The sequence below is a fragment of the Bos javanicus genome, chromosome 3 (assembly GCF_032452875.1).
Source record: "Bos javanicus breed banteng chromosome 3, ARS-OSU_banteng_1.0, whole genome shotgun sequence".
In the NCBI taxonomy this organism is placed as follows: domain Eukaryota; kingdom Metazoa; phylum Chordata; class Mammalia; order Artiodactyla; family Bovidae; genus Bos; species Bos javanicus.
In genome coordinates this window covers 99,255,526-99,273,139 of record NC_083870.1, presented here as the reverse complement: position 1 = coordinate 99,273,139, position 17,614 = coordinate 99,255,526, and the positions used below count along the sequence as shown (strand labels likewise).

Sequence of the window (17,614 nt, the reverse complement as noted above, 5' to 3'; positions counted from 1 at the left end):
AAATATTTGTTAAATGAACAAAGGAAAAAAGGGTAAGTACTTTGTTGGAAATACCTACCAGACTGCTGAGGTTCCTGAAGATCCAGCAGTCTACACGCAGAGGCCTCCCCAGAACCCAGAGTCCCTGCCTCTGTATGGCAGTCTTATCCTGAGCCTTCACTCACTGCTCCCTCAGCCTCAACCTCTGTCCCTGAGCCCCCCATAAGACTTGCACCCCCAGTCAATCTTGAGGGCAATCAAGAGCAAGTATACAAGCGTCAGCCTCCTTTGAGTCACTGGGGAACCTGAGACCCTTCTCTGGTGGGACCTTAATCTGTCCTGAACCTACGAAAAAACCACTGCCCCAGCCATGGAGCTGAACCCAACACACCGAGGGAATTCTCCACCCCAAGGCCTGGTGCCCAAAGCATAGGTACACAGTGCTGAGAAGAGCCCCCCACCTCAGTGGGGCCTGGCAGAAGGAAAAGATCAGAAACCCTAAGTGGGGAGCCCCGGGATAGAAGGTGGGATTGCACCCTGGGAGGACAGCTGAGTCCTGGAACCTTCATTCCAAGGGAGACAGGTTCATGCCATGGCTTTACTTTAACGTCCCAACTCTCATCCTGGGGATGCAACACGCAAGCATGGAGTCCAGAGCCCTCTGTAAAACTTTTATTTAGAAATCTTCCCAATATATCCTTATATATATACACACATCATCACCACATGGGTTTTGTCGCTAAGAGTCACACGCCCACAGTGTTGGCCTCTGGGCTGTACAAAGGTCAAGGTACCTGGAGCGGTTACTCCTCTTCTGCAGAAAAATGCAGAGACCAACGCAACGCATCACGTACAGTACAACATTGACGGAAAGTGCTGGGCCCGCCCACGGGAATGATGCGCTATGTACATGGGCCAGGGACAAGCCTTCGGTGGGGGCCACGTACCATTGAAATCACAAGTACGACGAGACCACCCCCAAAGGCCAGGACAGTTGTGGGCTGACTACAGATGCTGTGCCCTTTGTTTTGCTTTCAGAAAAGGATAAAGGTTGTACCATCTTGTCGTTTGCCACTACAAATAAAATATGAATGTTTCTTAAAAGACATGATTCCCTCCGGTCATTTAAAATCATCTTTATCCTCCTCGTGTTTTTTACCATTTTTCCTTCTTTGACAAATATTATTCTTGGATGGGGAATATTCATGGGTGAAAATGAGGCAGAGGAAGAAGAGCATGGTGGGGAGAGATGCTGGAAATGAAGGTGAAAATGATGGATCTTCTCTGGTTCTTAACAAAGTCACAAAGCTTTGCCTATCTCTCCCTAGGCCTGTTTTGTACTACATTTTACACATTCTGCCCACAATCCAGTATTTCTCTTCTAGACTCCCTTCTATGCCTTGCTTTGGGATGAGACTGAAATGAGGTCAATCTGGAAAGATGAGGATAATCTAGAAAATCCTGAAGTGGGCTAAAGTGGTTTAGAAGGCTAAATTATCCAAATACTGCACAGAGAAGCAGTCTGGCCCACTGTCTAGGTCCTGGACTCTGGGTGAGAAATCTCACTGCAGGAATGATACCGAGAGCAACAGAGTTCCTTATGGTCTCAAAATGCTTCTACTTCCATGATTCCATTCAGTCCATACCACAGCGATAGGAGACAGGCCAAGCCAGGGTATTTATGAGAAAGACATCCAGAGAGAGAACTTTACCAGGTCACACTGCAAGTCTGAGAGAAGAGGGAACCAGAAGCTCAAGCTCCTGTTAGAATGTATAATCCATCTCCTAAAACCCATCCACCACGCTCACTGTGGCCACTCTTCACTCCCAGGTAAATTAATCCACTGGAAGCAGACACAGCCTTAAGACCTAGAAGAGGTTTCCATCTTTGGACAGATGGGATTCCTACAGGAGCTTCCAAGTATTGGAAAAGAACCCATCCAAATGTTTGTCAAAATATAATGGGGGTTGGTGCTGAAATGGGAGAGAGTGCTACAAGGGTTAACCATGCGGCTTCCATTCCCACGAACTGGACCTCACAACTTAAAAGGAAGAGGGGGAGTGCAGGGATCATCTCTGTGTGCACGTGACTGTCCCCGAGGCCCTGCCACAGTAAGGGCAAACCACCAAGCTGGAGCCCACAAGGCGTGAGGACCTTTCCCGACAGCTGCAGCGATGGTTCTTCCACGTCGCTATGGACAGGGTAAAGCCGGAGCGTCAGAGCCGGCCGGGGTGACTTGAGGACACAGTGACAGGTATACAGGACTCGTGTGCAGCTTGCTCCATGGGTCTGGGATGTGGGTCACAGGCAGGCCTCACCTGAAGAAAATCACATCCCGCCATCTGGATTGACACAGGAGAGAGGTCCACTCTACAAAAGGATTCTCCACATTACCAAGGGACTTGCAGTAGAATTTCTTTAAAAGATGAAGGATAAGGATTTGATTTACAAAAATGTCATGTACAACTTCTGGCGGGGAGCACTCCTCATGTGTTACGCCAGCCTCCCATACACACTCGTGATGCCTGAAATTTGCAGACTCAGGGATGTTGAAGGTTCTGCTAAGTGAAAGTGAATGTGCGTGGGTCTCAACTGGTCTCTCACTGGGCTCCCCAGGGCCTAGAGGTGGGGCTGGATCCTGGCTCATATCAAGACCCTGAGGTCCCAAAGTAACTGAAGTCAAGCAAAATCCCAATACCAGGAATTCATAGGACAGAATTTGTCATCGATTCGGTTTCAGAACACAGCCCAGACCATCGGACAACAGACATCCTGCAACAGGGAGGCCCCTCTGCACAGCCAGAACACCAGACGGGGCTGCACATCTCCTGTCAAGACCAGCACAGAGCCCATCAGCACACTGACATCCATGCCCCCCACAAACAGCAACGTGTCACTGGGAATACAGGCAGGTAGCTCTGAGACACCGCCACGATTTGAAGCCCATGTGCCCCAAACAGCTTTTGCTCTATTTCACTATTTCTCCTTTGTCTGCCTTCAAACGAAACCTACAGGGCACTCTCACAGCTTCAGCCTCGGTCCCCACAGCCACAAGCATGAGGAAGGCAAATCTCAGTGGGAAGAAAGCAGAGCTTAGATCCCCAGGGCAAGAAGTAAGGGCTACTGGGTTTTCTGACCCTCTGGCCCAGCTAGGTGACAGCAGGCTGTCCACTGGCCATCTTCTTCAGCCAGGCCCTGAAGAAGGCACCTCAGGGCTTGTGACTCTCTGCAGCAGCTGGCAAGCTGGATGGACCAATGTGGGCCTGGGTGAAGATGCGGCTCAAGAAATGGGGAGCTATTGGGTACCTATATATTTGGACAGTGTGGCCACAAAAGCCACCCCAGCCAGCTTGGGAGGGGCTAAAGGCAAGGCAGAGGCTGCCGGATGCCTCGGAGAGAGCTGACAAGCCCAGGTCTCAGCGAAGACAGGGCTCCTGTGCTCCAGGCCAAAAGCAATGCCCCTTGAGCCTCTTACTTGAAAAGTCTTAGGGATTTGGAAAAAGGGGAAGACTGTGCCGTCTTCATAAAAAGTACCTACCACTTTGCTCCATTTTACTGGTCTCCTACTGAGGCAGGAAACAGGAAAACCAGCCCCAGAGGGGCTGGGACTCCCCAGAGTTCAGACATCAAGGAAAGCTCATCAAGTCCATGTCCTACTTCAGAGCTGCCCAACACTCACCCCACCTGCCCTAAAGCCCATGGTCCCAGCAGCCTGAGGGCACCTGCCCGGCTGATCCCGCGTGGCCCCAGACCCATCACCGAGGACCGGCTCCATCCGCAGCAGGCAGCATGGCAGGATGGAGGCTGCGGGCTGTGTGCTTGGGCGCTGGCTCTTCTGTGTAGCTGTCCGGGCTGGCTGCCCCGTCCAGGGAGCTGCCACAGCTGGAGTTTGGGGAGAGCACGTCCTGCAGGAGATCCTCAGGAGGCGCGCTGCCCCCTCCTCCCCCACCCCCTCCGCCAGCCCCCACTACAGGGTCCTTGCCAGGCTTGGCCCGCTGGGTGCCTTCCTCCTCCTGGTCATTGAGCAGCTTGGCCAGGAAGTTGATGTACTTCATGGCCAGGCGGAGGATTTCATTCTTGCTGAGCTTCTTGTCTGGGGGATGTGTGGGGATCAGCTTGCGGAGCTCAGCGAAGGCCCCGTTCACATTCTGCTGCCGCCATCGCTCCCGGCTGTTGGTGAAGATGCGCCGCACAACTTTGGTGTGGGGACCTGGGGGCAGGAGGACAGGTTAGGAGAGTGGGTTGGAGATCCCCCAGGGCATATTCTTCTGTGGGGAAGAAGAGAAACCATCCATTGGAAAGCTTGGTAAACCCTGAATGCCTTCTATCCTTTTGCTCAGAAAACTCTTACTCATCCTTCAAAGCCCTCAGCTGTCTTCTCCCTCTCTGGGAATTTTCCCTAACCCCTCAGACAAGTCCAACCAACCACCACGGCCCTATAATCCCGAATCTCCATCACCCTTGATCATGACTATATGTTTCCAAACTTGACTTCCCTGGTGGCTCAGATGGTAAAGCGTCTGCCTATAATGCCGGAGACCCAGGTTCAATCCCTGGGTTGGGAAGATCTCCTGGAGAAGGAAATGGCAACCCACTCCAGTTTTCTTGCCTGGAAAATCCCATGGACGGAGGAGCCTGTAGGCTACAGTCCATGGGGTTGCAAAGAGTTGGATACAACTCAGTGACTTCACTTCTTCTTTCCTCTGTGAGCTGTGAGACATTTTAGGACAGGAACCTTTTATCACTAATTCATTCATTCATTCACTTGTGCCAAAAGGCCATATAGCACTAGTCAGATAAACTCTGGAGACAGACTTTCTAGGTTCAATTTCTAACTATTACTCCCTAGACCGTAACTCTGGGCAAATTACCTAAACTCTCTGTGCTTTACCTTCATCACCTGCAAAATGGAGAGAGTACCAGAGAACCAAGTTATAAGATTGTCATGTGTATCTAACAACTAACACAGGCAAAGTACTTAAGATGATACTTGCCTCCAGTTAAACCTTCACTAAATGTTAGTTTTATCCATTCATCAGTTATTTACTGACAACCAGGCACTGTGCATCAAAACTCAACATTCAGAAAACTAAGATTATGGCACCTGGTCCCATAACTTCATGGCAAATACATGGGGAAACAATGGAAACAGTGACAGACTTTATTTTGGGGGGCTCCAAAATCACTGCAGATGGTGATTGCAGCCATGAAATTAAAAGACACTTGCTCCTGGGAAGAAAAGCTATGATCAACCTAGACAACCAATTAAAAAGCAGAGATATTACTTTGCCAACAAAGGTCCATATAGTCAAAGCTATGGTTTTTCCAGTAGTCATGTATGGATATGAGAGTTGGACCATAAAGAAAGCTGAGTGCCAAAGAATTGATGATTTTGAACTGTGGTGTTGTTGAAGACTCTTGAGAGTTCCTTGGACAGCAAGGAGATCAAACCAGTCAATCCTAAAGGAAATCAGTCCTGAATATTTTGGAAGGGCTGGGGCTGAAGCTGAAGCTCCAATACTTTGGCCACCTGATGTGAAGAACTGACTCACTGGAAAAGACCCTGATGCTGGGAAAGACTGAGGGCAGGAGGAGATGGGGACGACAGAGGATGAGATGGCTGGATGGCATCACTGGCTCAATGGATGTGAGTTTGGGTAAACTCTGGGAGTTGGTGATGGACAGGGAGGCCTGGCGTGCTGCAGTCCATGGGGTCGCAAAGTCGGACATGACTGAGCGACTGAACTGAGAGGCACTGTGCTAGGCATTAAGAAATAAAGGTGAAGAGGAGACAGTCCCTCCTCTCATGGAGCTCACACGTTAATGAGGATGACAGATAATAAACAAGCAGCAAACAAATAACAAACAGGCAGGAAGCTGAATGTAAATGAAAAGATGGAAAGGAGCTGCATGTTTTAGCTGAGGTGGCTGGAGACAGCCTTTTGGAAGAGGTGATGTCTGTAAGTGAAGTGAAAGTTGTTCAGTCGTGTCTGACTCTTGGTGGTCTCATGGACTGTAGCCCACCAGGCTCCTCTGTCCATGGAGGAGGAATTCTCCAGGCAAGAATTCTGGAGTGGATTGTCATTTCCTTCTCCAAGGGATCTTCCCGACCCAGGGAGGGAACCCAGGTCTTCTGCATTGCAGGCAGATTCTTTAGCGTCTGAGCCACCCTATAACGGAAGAACTTAAAGTCAAAGAAGAGCCAGCCAGACACAGGAAGGGAAGCTGGAAGTGCAAAGGCCCTGAGTTGAAAAACAGTGAAAGCTAGCCTGGCTAGATTAGTGTGGGTGAGATCAGAGTAGTCTAGGTCCAGATTCCATAGGGCCCTGCAGTAAGATACAGGGATTTTCTTCTAAGGGTGCAGAAAAGCACAGAATAAGAGCTTACTAAATATATGCTGACTAACTGATCATGCTGACAGGTGGGGAATGGAGGAGAGAGCAGTGGGAAAATGACTTCACTGGGGGCTCTCTCCCCCCTAGGACAGGAGTGGAGAGACAGCCATGCCCAGGCTTGGCCTGAGGCTCTGGGCAGATGTCTGAGGGCTGCCTCCGTCTCCCATGTCTAGAGTGCACTGAATACACACTGGACCAGTATTCACTAGTGCTCGTGTACTAAGACTTGCAGAGCAGGTGCAGACACGAGTGTGCATGTATCGAGCACCTATGGTATACAAAGTACTGCACTAAGTGTCCCAGCCTGACCAGGGTGGACTTTCAGGGATCCCCAAATCCAAGAATGGCAGAGGATGGCCCCACTAGCTCCCAGGTCCCGGGGCTGAGGCAGCAACTGCCCTCCCAAACACTGAGGCACAGTGCTAGCTCCTGGCAGTCCTCAGGATGCTCTGTGCCCTGAAGGAACTGCCAGTCCTGGGATAGTTGTTTGCCTTCCTCTGATGACCCTGGAACCAGACCTCAGAACATGGAAAGTTAGGTAGAGAGAATGGGTCACCTAAGACCCATTACTCATTTCACAGCTAGGGAGACTGCGGCCAGAACAGAGGCAGACCTTGCCCCTGCAAACCAACTCATCAGTGCCAACACTTCCTGCTTGATCATCTCTTTCCTACAATCACACACACACACATACACGCGCACACACACACACACACACACGCACGCACACCATGTGCCCAATCATTCATCTCTGCCTGCAGTGTCTTAGAAGCTGTCTTTCCAAACCCCAGCAGGCCCCCGCCCAGCTGAAAGTGTTCGTCACTCTTTTGTGACCCCGTGGACTATAGCCTGCCAGGCTCCTCTCTCCATGGGATTCACCAGGCAAGAACACGGGAGTGCGTTGCCATTTCCTTCTCCAGGGGAACTTCCTGACCCAGGGATCGAATGCACATCTCTTATGTCTCCTGCAATGGCAGGCGGGTTCTTTACCAAAAGCACCACCTGGGAAGCTGATTCTTCACCAAAGGTCAGACCCAGGCTGGGAAAAATACAACACTCCTGCTGGGCAATCCTACCCTGGCCTCCAGGCCAGACAGAGGGGAGTCCCTCAGCTGCGCTGTCAGAAGGATTGGTCCCTGCCCGTAGCTGACGACGAGGCGGGGAGAGGAGCGTTATGGCTGCCATCACAGCTAGAGCTACACAGACTTCAGAGGCAGCACCCTTCCCAAGGCAGGTCCTAAAAGCACTTTACCCCACTGGCTCAACAACCTGTGAGGAAGCTCTTATTCTCCCTAGTTTACAAATGAGAAAACCAAGGCCCAGAAAATTTCAGCAACAGGAATCCACATAAAGTCCTGACTTTAGACCTTATGTTATTAACAGCTCCACTTTTATGGACTCCTTTTGGTTAAGTCTCTGATTTCAAAATCCTGTGGACATATCTTACACCCTCATCCTTCCCTTCACCTCCATCTCTGTCTATTCCTCTCAGGTCTTTTTCAGAGAACTACCAACCTCTCCACAGCTTCCTCTTGCCTGAGTCTATCCCTTGCTCCATGTCTTCTGTCTCATTCTCTCTGGGCACAGAGTAGGTGCTTGGTAAACCCTGGGCATCCAGAGTGCGCTGGCAACTCCAGAAAATCCTTGGGCTTTGAAGAGCCTGCTCTCCTGCCTCCTGGTGCTGGGGCCCCTCTACTACATCTGGTCAACCCTGGGAAGAGGGAGGGGGGGTCCTTCAAATGTCCCCCTCCTCCAGCTGCTTCTTGAAAGTTTGGGGCCAAAGACTACTCAGGTAGTTCACATTAAAAGTGCTGAAGCCCCTGGGATGGGGGAAGGGAGGGAGTAGGGTAGAATCTATGGTGTCAGGAAGGGAACAGGGACAAGAGGGCCCCACTTTGCATGGACCTGGGACAAGACCTTTAAAGGTACAATTCCAGGCAAGGAGGAGACTCCAGACTCCAGACTCTTCTCCCAAGAGGACTTTGGAGAAGGTGCAGATAATCCCCGGAGGTTGGTGCTTAGAGTCAGGGGCACCGTGTGTTTCTGCCCTCCCCAGGGATCCTTGGTGTTGGAGAAGACTCTCGAGAGTCCCTTGGACTGCAAGGAGATCCAACCAGTCCATTCTAAAGGAGATCAGCCCTGGGTGTTCTTTGGAAGGAATGATGCTAAAGCTGAAACTCCAGTACTTTGGCCACCTCATGTGAACAGTTGACTCATTGGAAAAAACTCTGATGGTGGGAGGGATTGGGGGCAGGAGGAGAAGGGGACAACAGAGGATGAGTTGGCTGGATGGCATCACCGACTCAATGGACGTGAGTCTGAGTGAGTCTGAGTGAACTCCGGGAGTTGGTGATGGACAGGGAGGCCTGACGTGCTGCGATTCATGGGGTTGCAAAGACTGAGCGACTGAACTGAACTGAACTGAACTGAGGGATCCTTGCCGAGTGGAGGATTGGAGCTAGAATGGAGACAACAACTAACAGTGGAGGTTTGAGCTAAGCACCACAGTGTGTCCCTCACTCCCATGGCCTCTCTTCCCAGGACTGTGTGGCAACCCCCAGCTCCACCCATGACCTCCCCTAGTCCCAGGCCAACAGGGCAAGGACTTTGACAGTTAGGGGCTCCAAGACAGCTCGCCCATCCCTGTGAGACACCTAGGAGTTGTCCCTGATGGTCCCGCCTTCAGGGGCTCTAGCAGCTTGAGGGACTGAGTGCACAAGTTGGGGGTGGGAGTAAACTCACCATCAGTAATCTCCATCTCATAAGGGGAGGGCCTCCTCTTCACTCGGTTGTTGGTGGCGAACATAGGGAAGGCATCTGGCTCCCCAAAGAAGCCACTGTAAGAGGGAGCAGGCAGACCACCAGATCACAGACCCTCCCCACCTGTTCTTGAACCCCCAACCCCCGGAAAAACAAGGGCACCCCTGGTCCCTTCGCACCAGAATGGGGGCTACAAGGAACATAAAACAAGCACACACACACCCCTCACCCAGCCTTTCTCTATGGTTAGACAAGCAAGGGGAGGGGGGCCACATACCTGCACACCCTAAACACACACACACACACACACACACACACACACACACTCAATGGCGAACACAGGGAGCAAACACGAAAATGAACACACATCCTGCACAGACATACTCCCCTCCCCCATAGAAGTGCACAATCCATAGACACCTCTACTCCCAAACAGACAGCCTTCACAGCTGGGACTGTGCAATTCCTGTGTCTCATAACAGCACCCTGTTCCCTACCCTCAGCCTCCCCTCACGTTCACCCCAGCCTCATGGGGCACATGGACAGACAACAGACAGGAAACCCTGAGCAGTCCTGCTGACATGCTCCCCCATCACCCACTCTACTGGACTCTCCCTAGCTTCTTTCTCTGGCATCCGGCAGACTCCCACTGCCCTGCACTGTCTCTCCCCTCATCTTCCCGTCTCCACCCCAACCCTGCCTCGGGCTCTCCACCACCTCAGTGGTCCCACCAGGGAAACGGACACCTTCACACCAAAGGAAGCACAGGGTCCAGGCCAGAGATGGCAGCTAGGAGAGGAGGGGCTCAGGAGAGGAGGGAGGGATCCATTCCCCAGGTGGAGGGGAGATTAGCGGGAGGGATCCCTCTCCAGTCACTCTCAGATGCTCGTCTCTCACCTGTCCACTGAGGGCTGCAGAATCCAGAAGAATTTCACACCGGAGCGCACTGAAACACACTCCTGCCCGGTACTCACACTCACAAGACTCCTCCAGTCCACCCCGCCACCACCACCACGCAGAACCCCACACTTCTGCTCACACCCAGCCGCATGCCTGCACTCCCCCTCCTCAGCTTCTGCGCTCCCTGCATGCCGCAGACACAAACCATCCGCACACTCCCCACTGCGTGCACACCCACGCACACACATACACAAACACATTTGCTGAGGGCTCCTTCCTCACTTGCACGGGGTCTCCAGCCTAGGCTTTTCCGTCTCCGGGTGTAAACCCCCTCTCCCCCTCTCTCCGCGAGCTCAGCCACTCGCTGGCCGGGAGGGGATGGCTGGCTCCCCACGTGCGGAAGGGGAGTCCCAGGGCCCGCGCCGCCTGCCCACCCGCCCTTCCCCCCGGCCCTGACCTGCCGAGCGAGGCCAACGGCTGGCTGAGGCTGTAGAGCAGCGCGCGGCCGGGGGCGGCGGGGGCCGCCAGCGCGGGCGGGCTCAGCTGCACCATGCGGCCGTCGCCGGGCAGTTCCGCGGGGGCCGAGGCGGGCGCGGGCCCGGGTGGTCTGCACAGCTCTGTGGTGGGCACCCGATGGCGCGCTTCGGCCGCCGCAGCCTCGCGGCCCTTTAAGTCCCGCGCGGCGCCGCCCCCACCGGCGGGGCCGCCCCCCGGGCCGCCGCCGCGCGTGCCCAGCTCGATGACCGGGGGCTCCGCCGGGGTCGCGCGGCTCGTCTCCTTGGCGACGCCGTTCAGCAGGACCAGGTGCGGGGGCGCCATGCGGGCCTCGGCCGCGTCCCGTCCCTCTAGCGGGGGGTCACTGTGTGCCGCCTCGCTCGGCGGCTGCTCCGTCATCCTGCGGGTAGACAGACAGACAGACAAGCGGACGCCCGCTCAGACCATTGCCCCTGGCCCACCCACGCTGGGGGGCGGGATGGGGCGTGGGTGGGGAGCTGAGGGAGGGGGTGAAGAGCGGAGGGAAACTCACGCATGGAGACGTGAGAAAACGCGGACCAACTTAACGCCACGTGGACACACACGAGCCCGGGGTGCTGGGGCCGAAGAGAAAGGGGGGTCTCCGGTTTGGGAGAAGAGAGGAGGATACCTGGGAGACGGAGACTGAGGGCCGAAGGGACAGAGGTGGATAAGAACCACAGAGACATTGGAAGAAAAGGAATACAAATACAGCCAGCGCAAGAAAAACAGAGTTGGGGGGCGGGGGGAGGAGGAAGGAAATGCAGAAAGAGGCGAGAAAGAAATATCACCCGTGCCCCTTCTCGGGCGCACGGGAAGAGGAGGGAACAAATCCCCGACCGACTGTACTCTTCCCGCCCCCCCTTTTGGTTTTGGCGGGGACCCTGTCGCGCGGAGGTGGGGTGCTTTTTGCAATCCCCCTCTTCTTTCAACAATACGTGCCCCCAGCCTACCGCCACGTACTACACCTGGAAATCTGGTGGGGGTGGGGGTGCGGGAGTGATCAGAACTGGCAGAGAATTATCCAAAGGAACTCAGCTCTCCCTTTCAACACACATTCACCCCGCTGCGGGGGTGTCGGTCTACACCCAGCAAATCCACCTGTGTTCTGTGGAGCCGCTGGAATACCCAGTGACCCTTTACTGCCACCAGGACTGGAGATGGGTCATCAGGGAGGGAAGAAGATGATCCAGGCCCTACCTCCCTGCACACTGTGTTCTTCCTTTTGCTCAGATGGACTCAGAAGTGAGGTGGGGTCTAGAAGGGAGGCCTGGCTGAGGCGGTGTGGAGCCCGGACATTCGAAGAGTAGTGTTCTTAAGGCCACTGGGCTCTGGGCTCCCATCCACGAATGTGAGGAAGGTGTGTAAAGATGGCTGGGGAACTCCTCCAGCTCTCACCCATCTCCCTTTCACACTTTGGTGTTGTCTTCTGGGGAACAAGAGGAATACCTCATATATGCATTTAAAAGCCCTGTGCAAATGCTCAAGTAAACATTATTATAGACAGAGAGACTGGGCCAGAAAGGAGACTGCCTTGCCCAAGGTCTTGTGACTCTTTGTAGAGTGGGACTAGAACTCCAGTCTCTTTGCAATCCTCCCGTGCATGCTCCCGTGCATGCGTGCATGCTAAGTCGCTTATCCTCGCATACACATATATCCATATATCCCATATATCCCCCATATATATCCCTCCCATATATCCCCCCATCTCCAACCAAGGACATTGCTCTCCTCCTCAACCATACTCCAGGGTGATTGCAGGCAGGGTGACTCCCCACTTCCATTCTCTCCCAGTTCTTCCATAACATGTGACAAACACACCCCCCCTACACACACACACACACAAACCAAAAACAGAAAAACTATGAGACTCTGGGTCCGGAGTGTTAAAATACTTGTCACTTTTAATAAAACAACAAAAACATAATCAACTCGACAGGCTTTGTAAGATGTTCAAAATAAAGTTTCTGCTATCGGAATTATATAAGTAGGGTATTTTATAACATAAAACAAATACACAAAAGTCCAACTCAGCCTCAAGCAGAGAATTCATTCCTGGCAGCCATTCTGCCCCTGCACCGCTCTGGACTAGATGGCCTGGGAGCCATCCTCCCACCCCAGAGGAAAGACGGGACCTTCTGAAACTTCCAGAGCTCACTCAGCTTAGTTGCCACCAGACACAGCTGACGAAGAATCACCATTCCAATTATGCTCCTGCCCTAAGTCTGCCAGCCCCATGGGCAGGACCCCGAAACGACAAAATTCCCCTAGACTTGGTATACCCTGGCTGCAAAGGCAGTAGGTCCGCAACACTTCATTGGAAGCAAGTTTATGATTATGGTGGAAACAATAGGTCTATATCCACAGAATGGGACTGCCAAGACATTTCAGTCACTAGAAATGCACCAGAGGTATACCACTAGAGACTTCCTGGCTCCCCTCAACAGTGAAATGCATTGGAAATATACAGTCCTCTGGCAAAACATACAAGCCCCAAGAGGCTGGGTCCCTACCTTACTATCCCCAGGCAGTGCACCCAGTGACACGTGCTTCAGTCTCAGCTTCTAAATGAGTGACGAACAATTCACTCTGCAATCGCCAAAATGAGCCCAAGCTCTCCTATTTATGCCTTCTGATTAATTCTGAGGCTCTGAGTAGGATCAGATCTCAGGGGGTGGGGGTGGTGGGAACAAGTATTTCAGATGAGTTGACTCTGGCCCCGAATGCTCTCTCCAGATGCCTATAAATATCTGTATCTCTCAGACTCCCCCTGAGAAACCTATAATTGGTCCCCTGGGCTTTGTGGCCAACCTCTCCCCGGCCCTCCTGGGACCTCAGGAAAACCCTGCTTGCTCTCTGCAACCAGGATCACCCAAGGCCAGGGATCCCGACTCTTTTAAGGAAGCCACCGGAGAATTCACTTTCTTTTTAGTGATCGGTGACTAAACCCGATCACTTGGCTTTGGTTAAGATTATCAAAATGAAAGCCTAGTGATTTTTACTTGTTTTTATTAGGGAAAATGAAGAAGGGGAGTGCGAAGATTGCAGATTTTGAACTGAACAGCACTGGACTATTCGACCATTACAACTCCTCTTTGTGCGACCAAATCCCAGCTCCAAGTCCCCTACCTCGGCTCATCTCCTGTTGCCAGGCTGGCAGCTGGATCATTTCCATATGTGTCTGAACAAGACCCGGGAACCTGAGAGATCTAGGGGCAGACACCTGGTCTCTGGCAGTTCCCCATCCCCAGGAGGGAAAATTTTTTGTGTAAAAGCAGCCTCCGCCATGCCCTGGGCTAGAGCCACTGCCTTAGACTCGGCCTCCAGTCCCTCATACTGCATCCACACACACCCCACCCCCCCCACCGCCCCCGGCATGACCCCCTGGGGGAGCCCCAAGCCTGCACACAAACCACAATCACCCCAGAACAGAACCACTTTCCCGCTGCTACTGGTATGGAGGGGTGTTCAAATGTAGCCCCACCCTAGGCCTGAGGCCCCTGCCTGGGCCCACCCAAGTTAGGACTGCATTAGCCAGGATGGCTGCGGCCTTTTTCCTGCCGGAGCCCCCCCACTCCCCACTGCACGCAACCTGACCTATCCGAATACAGCCGTCCCAAAGTTATGAGCCTTGTGAAACATCTACGGAACCATGGAGCATTAGGGGGACTACAGTCCAACCAACTGTTCTTACGCGGGAAAGGGCCCTCTGGAAGCCACAGTAGCAGAGGCCGCAGTCAGTGGCAGAGTCAGATCTCAGGATTCCCAGCTCTGGGTTCGTCCTCCTCCCCCTCTCCCCAATCTGAAACTGGACTGTCCTCTGTCCCCAGCTTTCCCCACCTCAGGCCAGATCCCAAGGCCTTCCTGGTGACTGTTTCCATCAGCCCTGTCATCCCCGCAAAAAACTCACCTGGGGCATATTTAGAGAGACGGGCCCCTCTGAATAGGATCTCCACTCCTCCGGCCAGAGAGAGGTGGGAGTCGAGGTCCAGGTTGTGGACGGGGGTCTTTGCTCTCCCCCTCTCTCACAGAGAGCCCGGCAGTTAGGCCGCGGTGTGGTCCTGGGCGGTCTGCCGCGCCCAAAGCGAGTTTCCAGGAAAGATGGGGGTGGAGAGAAAGGGAGGGCAAGAGGGAGGGAGAGAGAGAAATGGGGGTCAATGGCTGGGAATTACCTCATGTCCTCCTCAACCAACCCTGGGGATCGCCAGCAGCTTTCAACCCCCGACCTGCAGGTGTTTGAAGCCTCCCCCGCACCCCCAGAAAAAAGAACCCTACACCTGACCAATCAGGAATAACTACATAGTCCAACAACAACAGCTTGCCGCAGACTGCCCTGAACATTATCGGACCCTCCAACCGGGAGGGTTCAGTGTGGCCCGTTTGTTTTCTAAGCACTGGCTGGTCTACAGCGGTTGGCTCTGGAACCTAAGTCAGGCGGATCAGAGCTTCGGCCACAGCACCGGAGTCGTCCGCAGCCTGGCTTGGATGGGTAGGGGGATGTGTGTACCAAAAGGGGGATCCAGTCTTTACACCGTGGAAGGTGGGACAGAACCTCTGAGAAGCCCCATTCTCTCTCTGACTCTCACCACCCCACCTCCAGGCTAAACCGAAACCAGAACCCAATTCCAAAGACTACTTTTCCGAAGGGATACAACACAGTCTGAACCGCAGAAATCCAAGAGAATAGGGGGAAGGGGGCAGAGAATCTGATGTATCCAGGTCCCCCCCTTTTTTTTTCTTCCTACCGATTAAGGGAAACGAACAGACAAACAAACAAAAAAGGCTGAGGAAGGGGAAAATAAGGAAAGCAATCAAAAAAAAAAAAAAGAGAGAAGGAAGGTCCTTGCCTCTCCCTCCAACCATCCCTACACAAGATTTTCGATTCTTCCGTATTCAGGTCGGCAGAGTACAAGAGAATTCTAGTAATTCTTTGCAGCAATAAACAAGGAAAGGGGAAAGGAGAGAGGGTAAAAATAAATCAAATATTGCTTCCCAGGGTGTAGTGGCAGGGAAATTTAGTTCGCCTTTTCTTTTTTTTTTTTTCCCTCCCTCTGGAAGGTTTTATTTAATTCGTTTTGCTGAAATCGTTCAGTTTATGGCCACACATCGAAGTCTTGGATTAATAGCTAAGGCCACCTCTTTTTTTGCCCTGGCTTTAGTGGAAATACAGTAATAATTGTTCCCTGTAGTTTCAATCCAATGCAGGAGATTTTCTTTCTCCTCTTCTAATTCAAAAGGGGGGAGGGGTGAGAACAAGGGGAAATCCAGTTGTGCCCGGTGTCTTAGGTCGGGGTTAATTTTTGCTTTAGGATGGAGTCTCTGTGCTCCTCCCTCTCTCCATTTCTCTCCTAGTCACAAACCCAGCAACTTAAAAAACAGAGCGCTGGTGGGAGGAAACCCCCGCTGCTTTGTTATCGCCCCAAAGAAGCTAAAAGGGACTAGTAGCTCCTACATGATTATTTTAATTAAAATATGATGGTGATGACGATGACTGTGATGGTGATGATGACATTAGCAACCACAATCACTGGCAAAACAAAATCCTTTCTTTCGGAGCTAGGGCAGCACTGACCCCGTCCCTCCATGAAGCCCGGCCCTGGTCATCGATGTGACGGGCTACCTGACCCACGCGGGAATGTCGCTCACCCGGGGAAGGGGTGGGAAAATGTTCCTTGGAGATGATCCCGAAGTCCCCACCCGAGGCGCGAGGCCTGGAGAATGCGCCCATTGTCTTTTCCGGGCCTCTCCCGCAGACCCCGGCGGCCGTACCCGTGAAACTGACCAGAAATGGACGAAGCCTGAGTGCCGCGGGAACCGAAGCTGGCGGCTACCGGCTTGCAGGCGCGGGCCTCCGCGAACGCTGCTCAGCTTCCAGCCTGGAAGAGGCTCCCACTCACTAACAAACCCCTCCAACACTGAGGCACAGACTGGCCCCCGGACAGAGCAGCCGCTGATCCAGCTGCTCATCCAAGCCAACACTGGCTTCCGAATACATCATAAATTGGAATAAAATGTGAAATCCCTCACCCCGCCCCCATGCCGCCTCCTCAACTGGCGCATCCATCCCTCGCTCGTTCGCCCTCCCCTCCACCCCCCAGCGATTTACAAATGCACTTCCAAAGGACACTAGCACACAGCCACACAACCCAGGGTGGACAAGGCCACTCGCGGACTAGCCGCATAGAAGGGAAGCAAAGTAAGCACAGCCCAACACTGCCCCACAAGCCGACTCGGTCAGGCCCAAACATTGTCCAGCAGGACACAACGAAACCGATCAAATGCAATCGCTCCTAGGCGCACGACCCAAGGTAGTCAGGATCACGCACGACCGACACAACAACGAGACCATCCAAACACAATCGAGAAGATCAAGCAACCCAGCATACATGTCGAGAAGGCAAACGAGCATAACTGTATATACAACGATGAAAACGTAGAAGGGCCTCGGAGAATCCAAATCTATACACCGAACAGCACAAGCACCATCACACACAACCTGTCGCCTAGAAGACCACACTCAGAAGAAGTCAACACTGTCCATAGCTCACACACGCACTCTCAACAATTCCACTGCATGCCCACAACCACCAAGAAGAAACGAAAACCAACCACCGCCTCGCGCATTTCTGTATATTGCGTAAGAAAAAAGGGAAGGAAGGAAGAGAGTCTCCGAGACGGGAGGGGCGGCGACGGCGGCGGCGAGCGCAAGGGCGTCCCTGGAAAATGCCCCCCTATCGAAAGAAACCGAGGGAAAAGGAGCGAAACCTTGTTTTTGCGAGCGGGCAAAAAGAGGGAAGAAATTGACGGGGAATTCCGTGAGAGGCTGCAGGTTGCCTTCCCCTAGAAAAAGGCCAGAATGCTCACGTTTTGCCGCTACTGGGGGACGCGTGTGGCCATTTTGAGGCCTGGTCCTTAGTGCCGAGCCCTCCCCTCCCCCCGGCCCCGTCCCCGTTCCCCCGCCCGCCCGCGCCGCGCCGCGCCGGGCTCCTCCACCGCCGTGCTCTAATCCCGCTCACGTTCTAGGCCTCGTTAGCATGGGCCGAGGCGCGCGGGGGCCGTGTGCGCC

At 53.3% G+C, this 17,614-nt stretch overlaps 1 protein-coding gene and 1 non-coding gene across 7 annotated transcripts; one reads left to right on the top strand and one right to left on the bottom strand.

Moving 5' to 3' along the window:
- Positions 1–629: 629 nt before the first annotated feature.
- TAL1 (TAL bHLH transcription factor 1, erythroid differentiation factor) lies at positions 630–17,506 on the bottom strand. Of its 6 annotated transcripts, none has more exons than XM_061412067.1 (6): positions 16,331–17,391; positions 14,459–14,618; positions 11,749–11,977; positions 10,493–10,930; positions 9,118–9,212; positions 630–4,190 (listed from the first exon to the last, which is right to left on the bottom strand). In XM_061412067.1, the coding sequence occupies exons 4-6, from the start codon at positions 10,927–10,929 to the stop codon at positions 3,736–3,738; spliced, it is 987 nt and encodes a 328-aa protein (XP_061268051.1). In that variant the 5' UTR covers position 10,930; positions 11,749–11,977; positions 14,459–14,618; positions 16,331–17,391; the 3' UTR covers positions 630–3,735. The 6 variants fall into 6 exon arrangements, with proteins under 6 accessions (XP_061268051.1, XP_061268053.1, XP_061268055.1 ...); XM_061412069.1 differs by having other exon boundaries at positions 11,749–11,974; XM_061412071.1 differs by lacking the exons at positions 11,749–11,977; positions 16,331–17,391 and adding an exon at positions 17,413–17,506.
- Positions 4,474–4,545, top strand: TRNAY-AUA (transfer RNA tyrosine (anticodon AUA)). The gene has a single exon. It is a non-coding gene; the product is annotated as a tRNA-Tyr (tRNA).
- Positions 17,507–17,614: the final 108 nt, after the last annotated feature.

Excerpts from the sequence above, each read along its gene's own strand:
- TAL1 (XM_061412071.1), bottom strand. The coding sequence starts at position 10,929 with ATGACGGAGCAGCCGCCGAGCGAGGCGGCACACAGTGACCCCCCGCTA. Across the intron at positions 9,213-10,492 it reads CCGTTGGCCTCGCTCGGCAG|TGGCTTCTTTGGGGAGCCAG; the intron begins GTCAGGGCCGGG and ends TCCCTCTTACAG. Across the intron at positions 4,191-9,117 it reads TGAGATGGAGATTACTGATG|GTCCCCACACCAAAGTTGTG; the intron begins GTGAGTTTACTC and ends TCCTGCCCCCAG.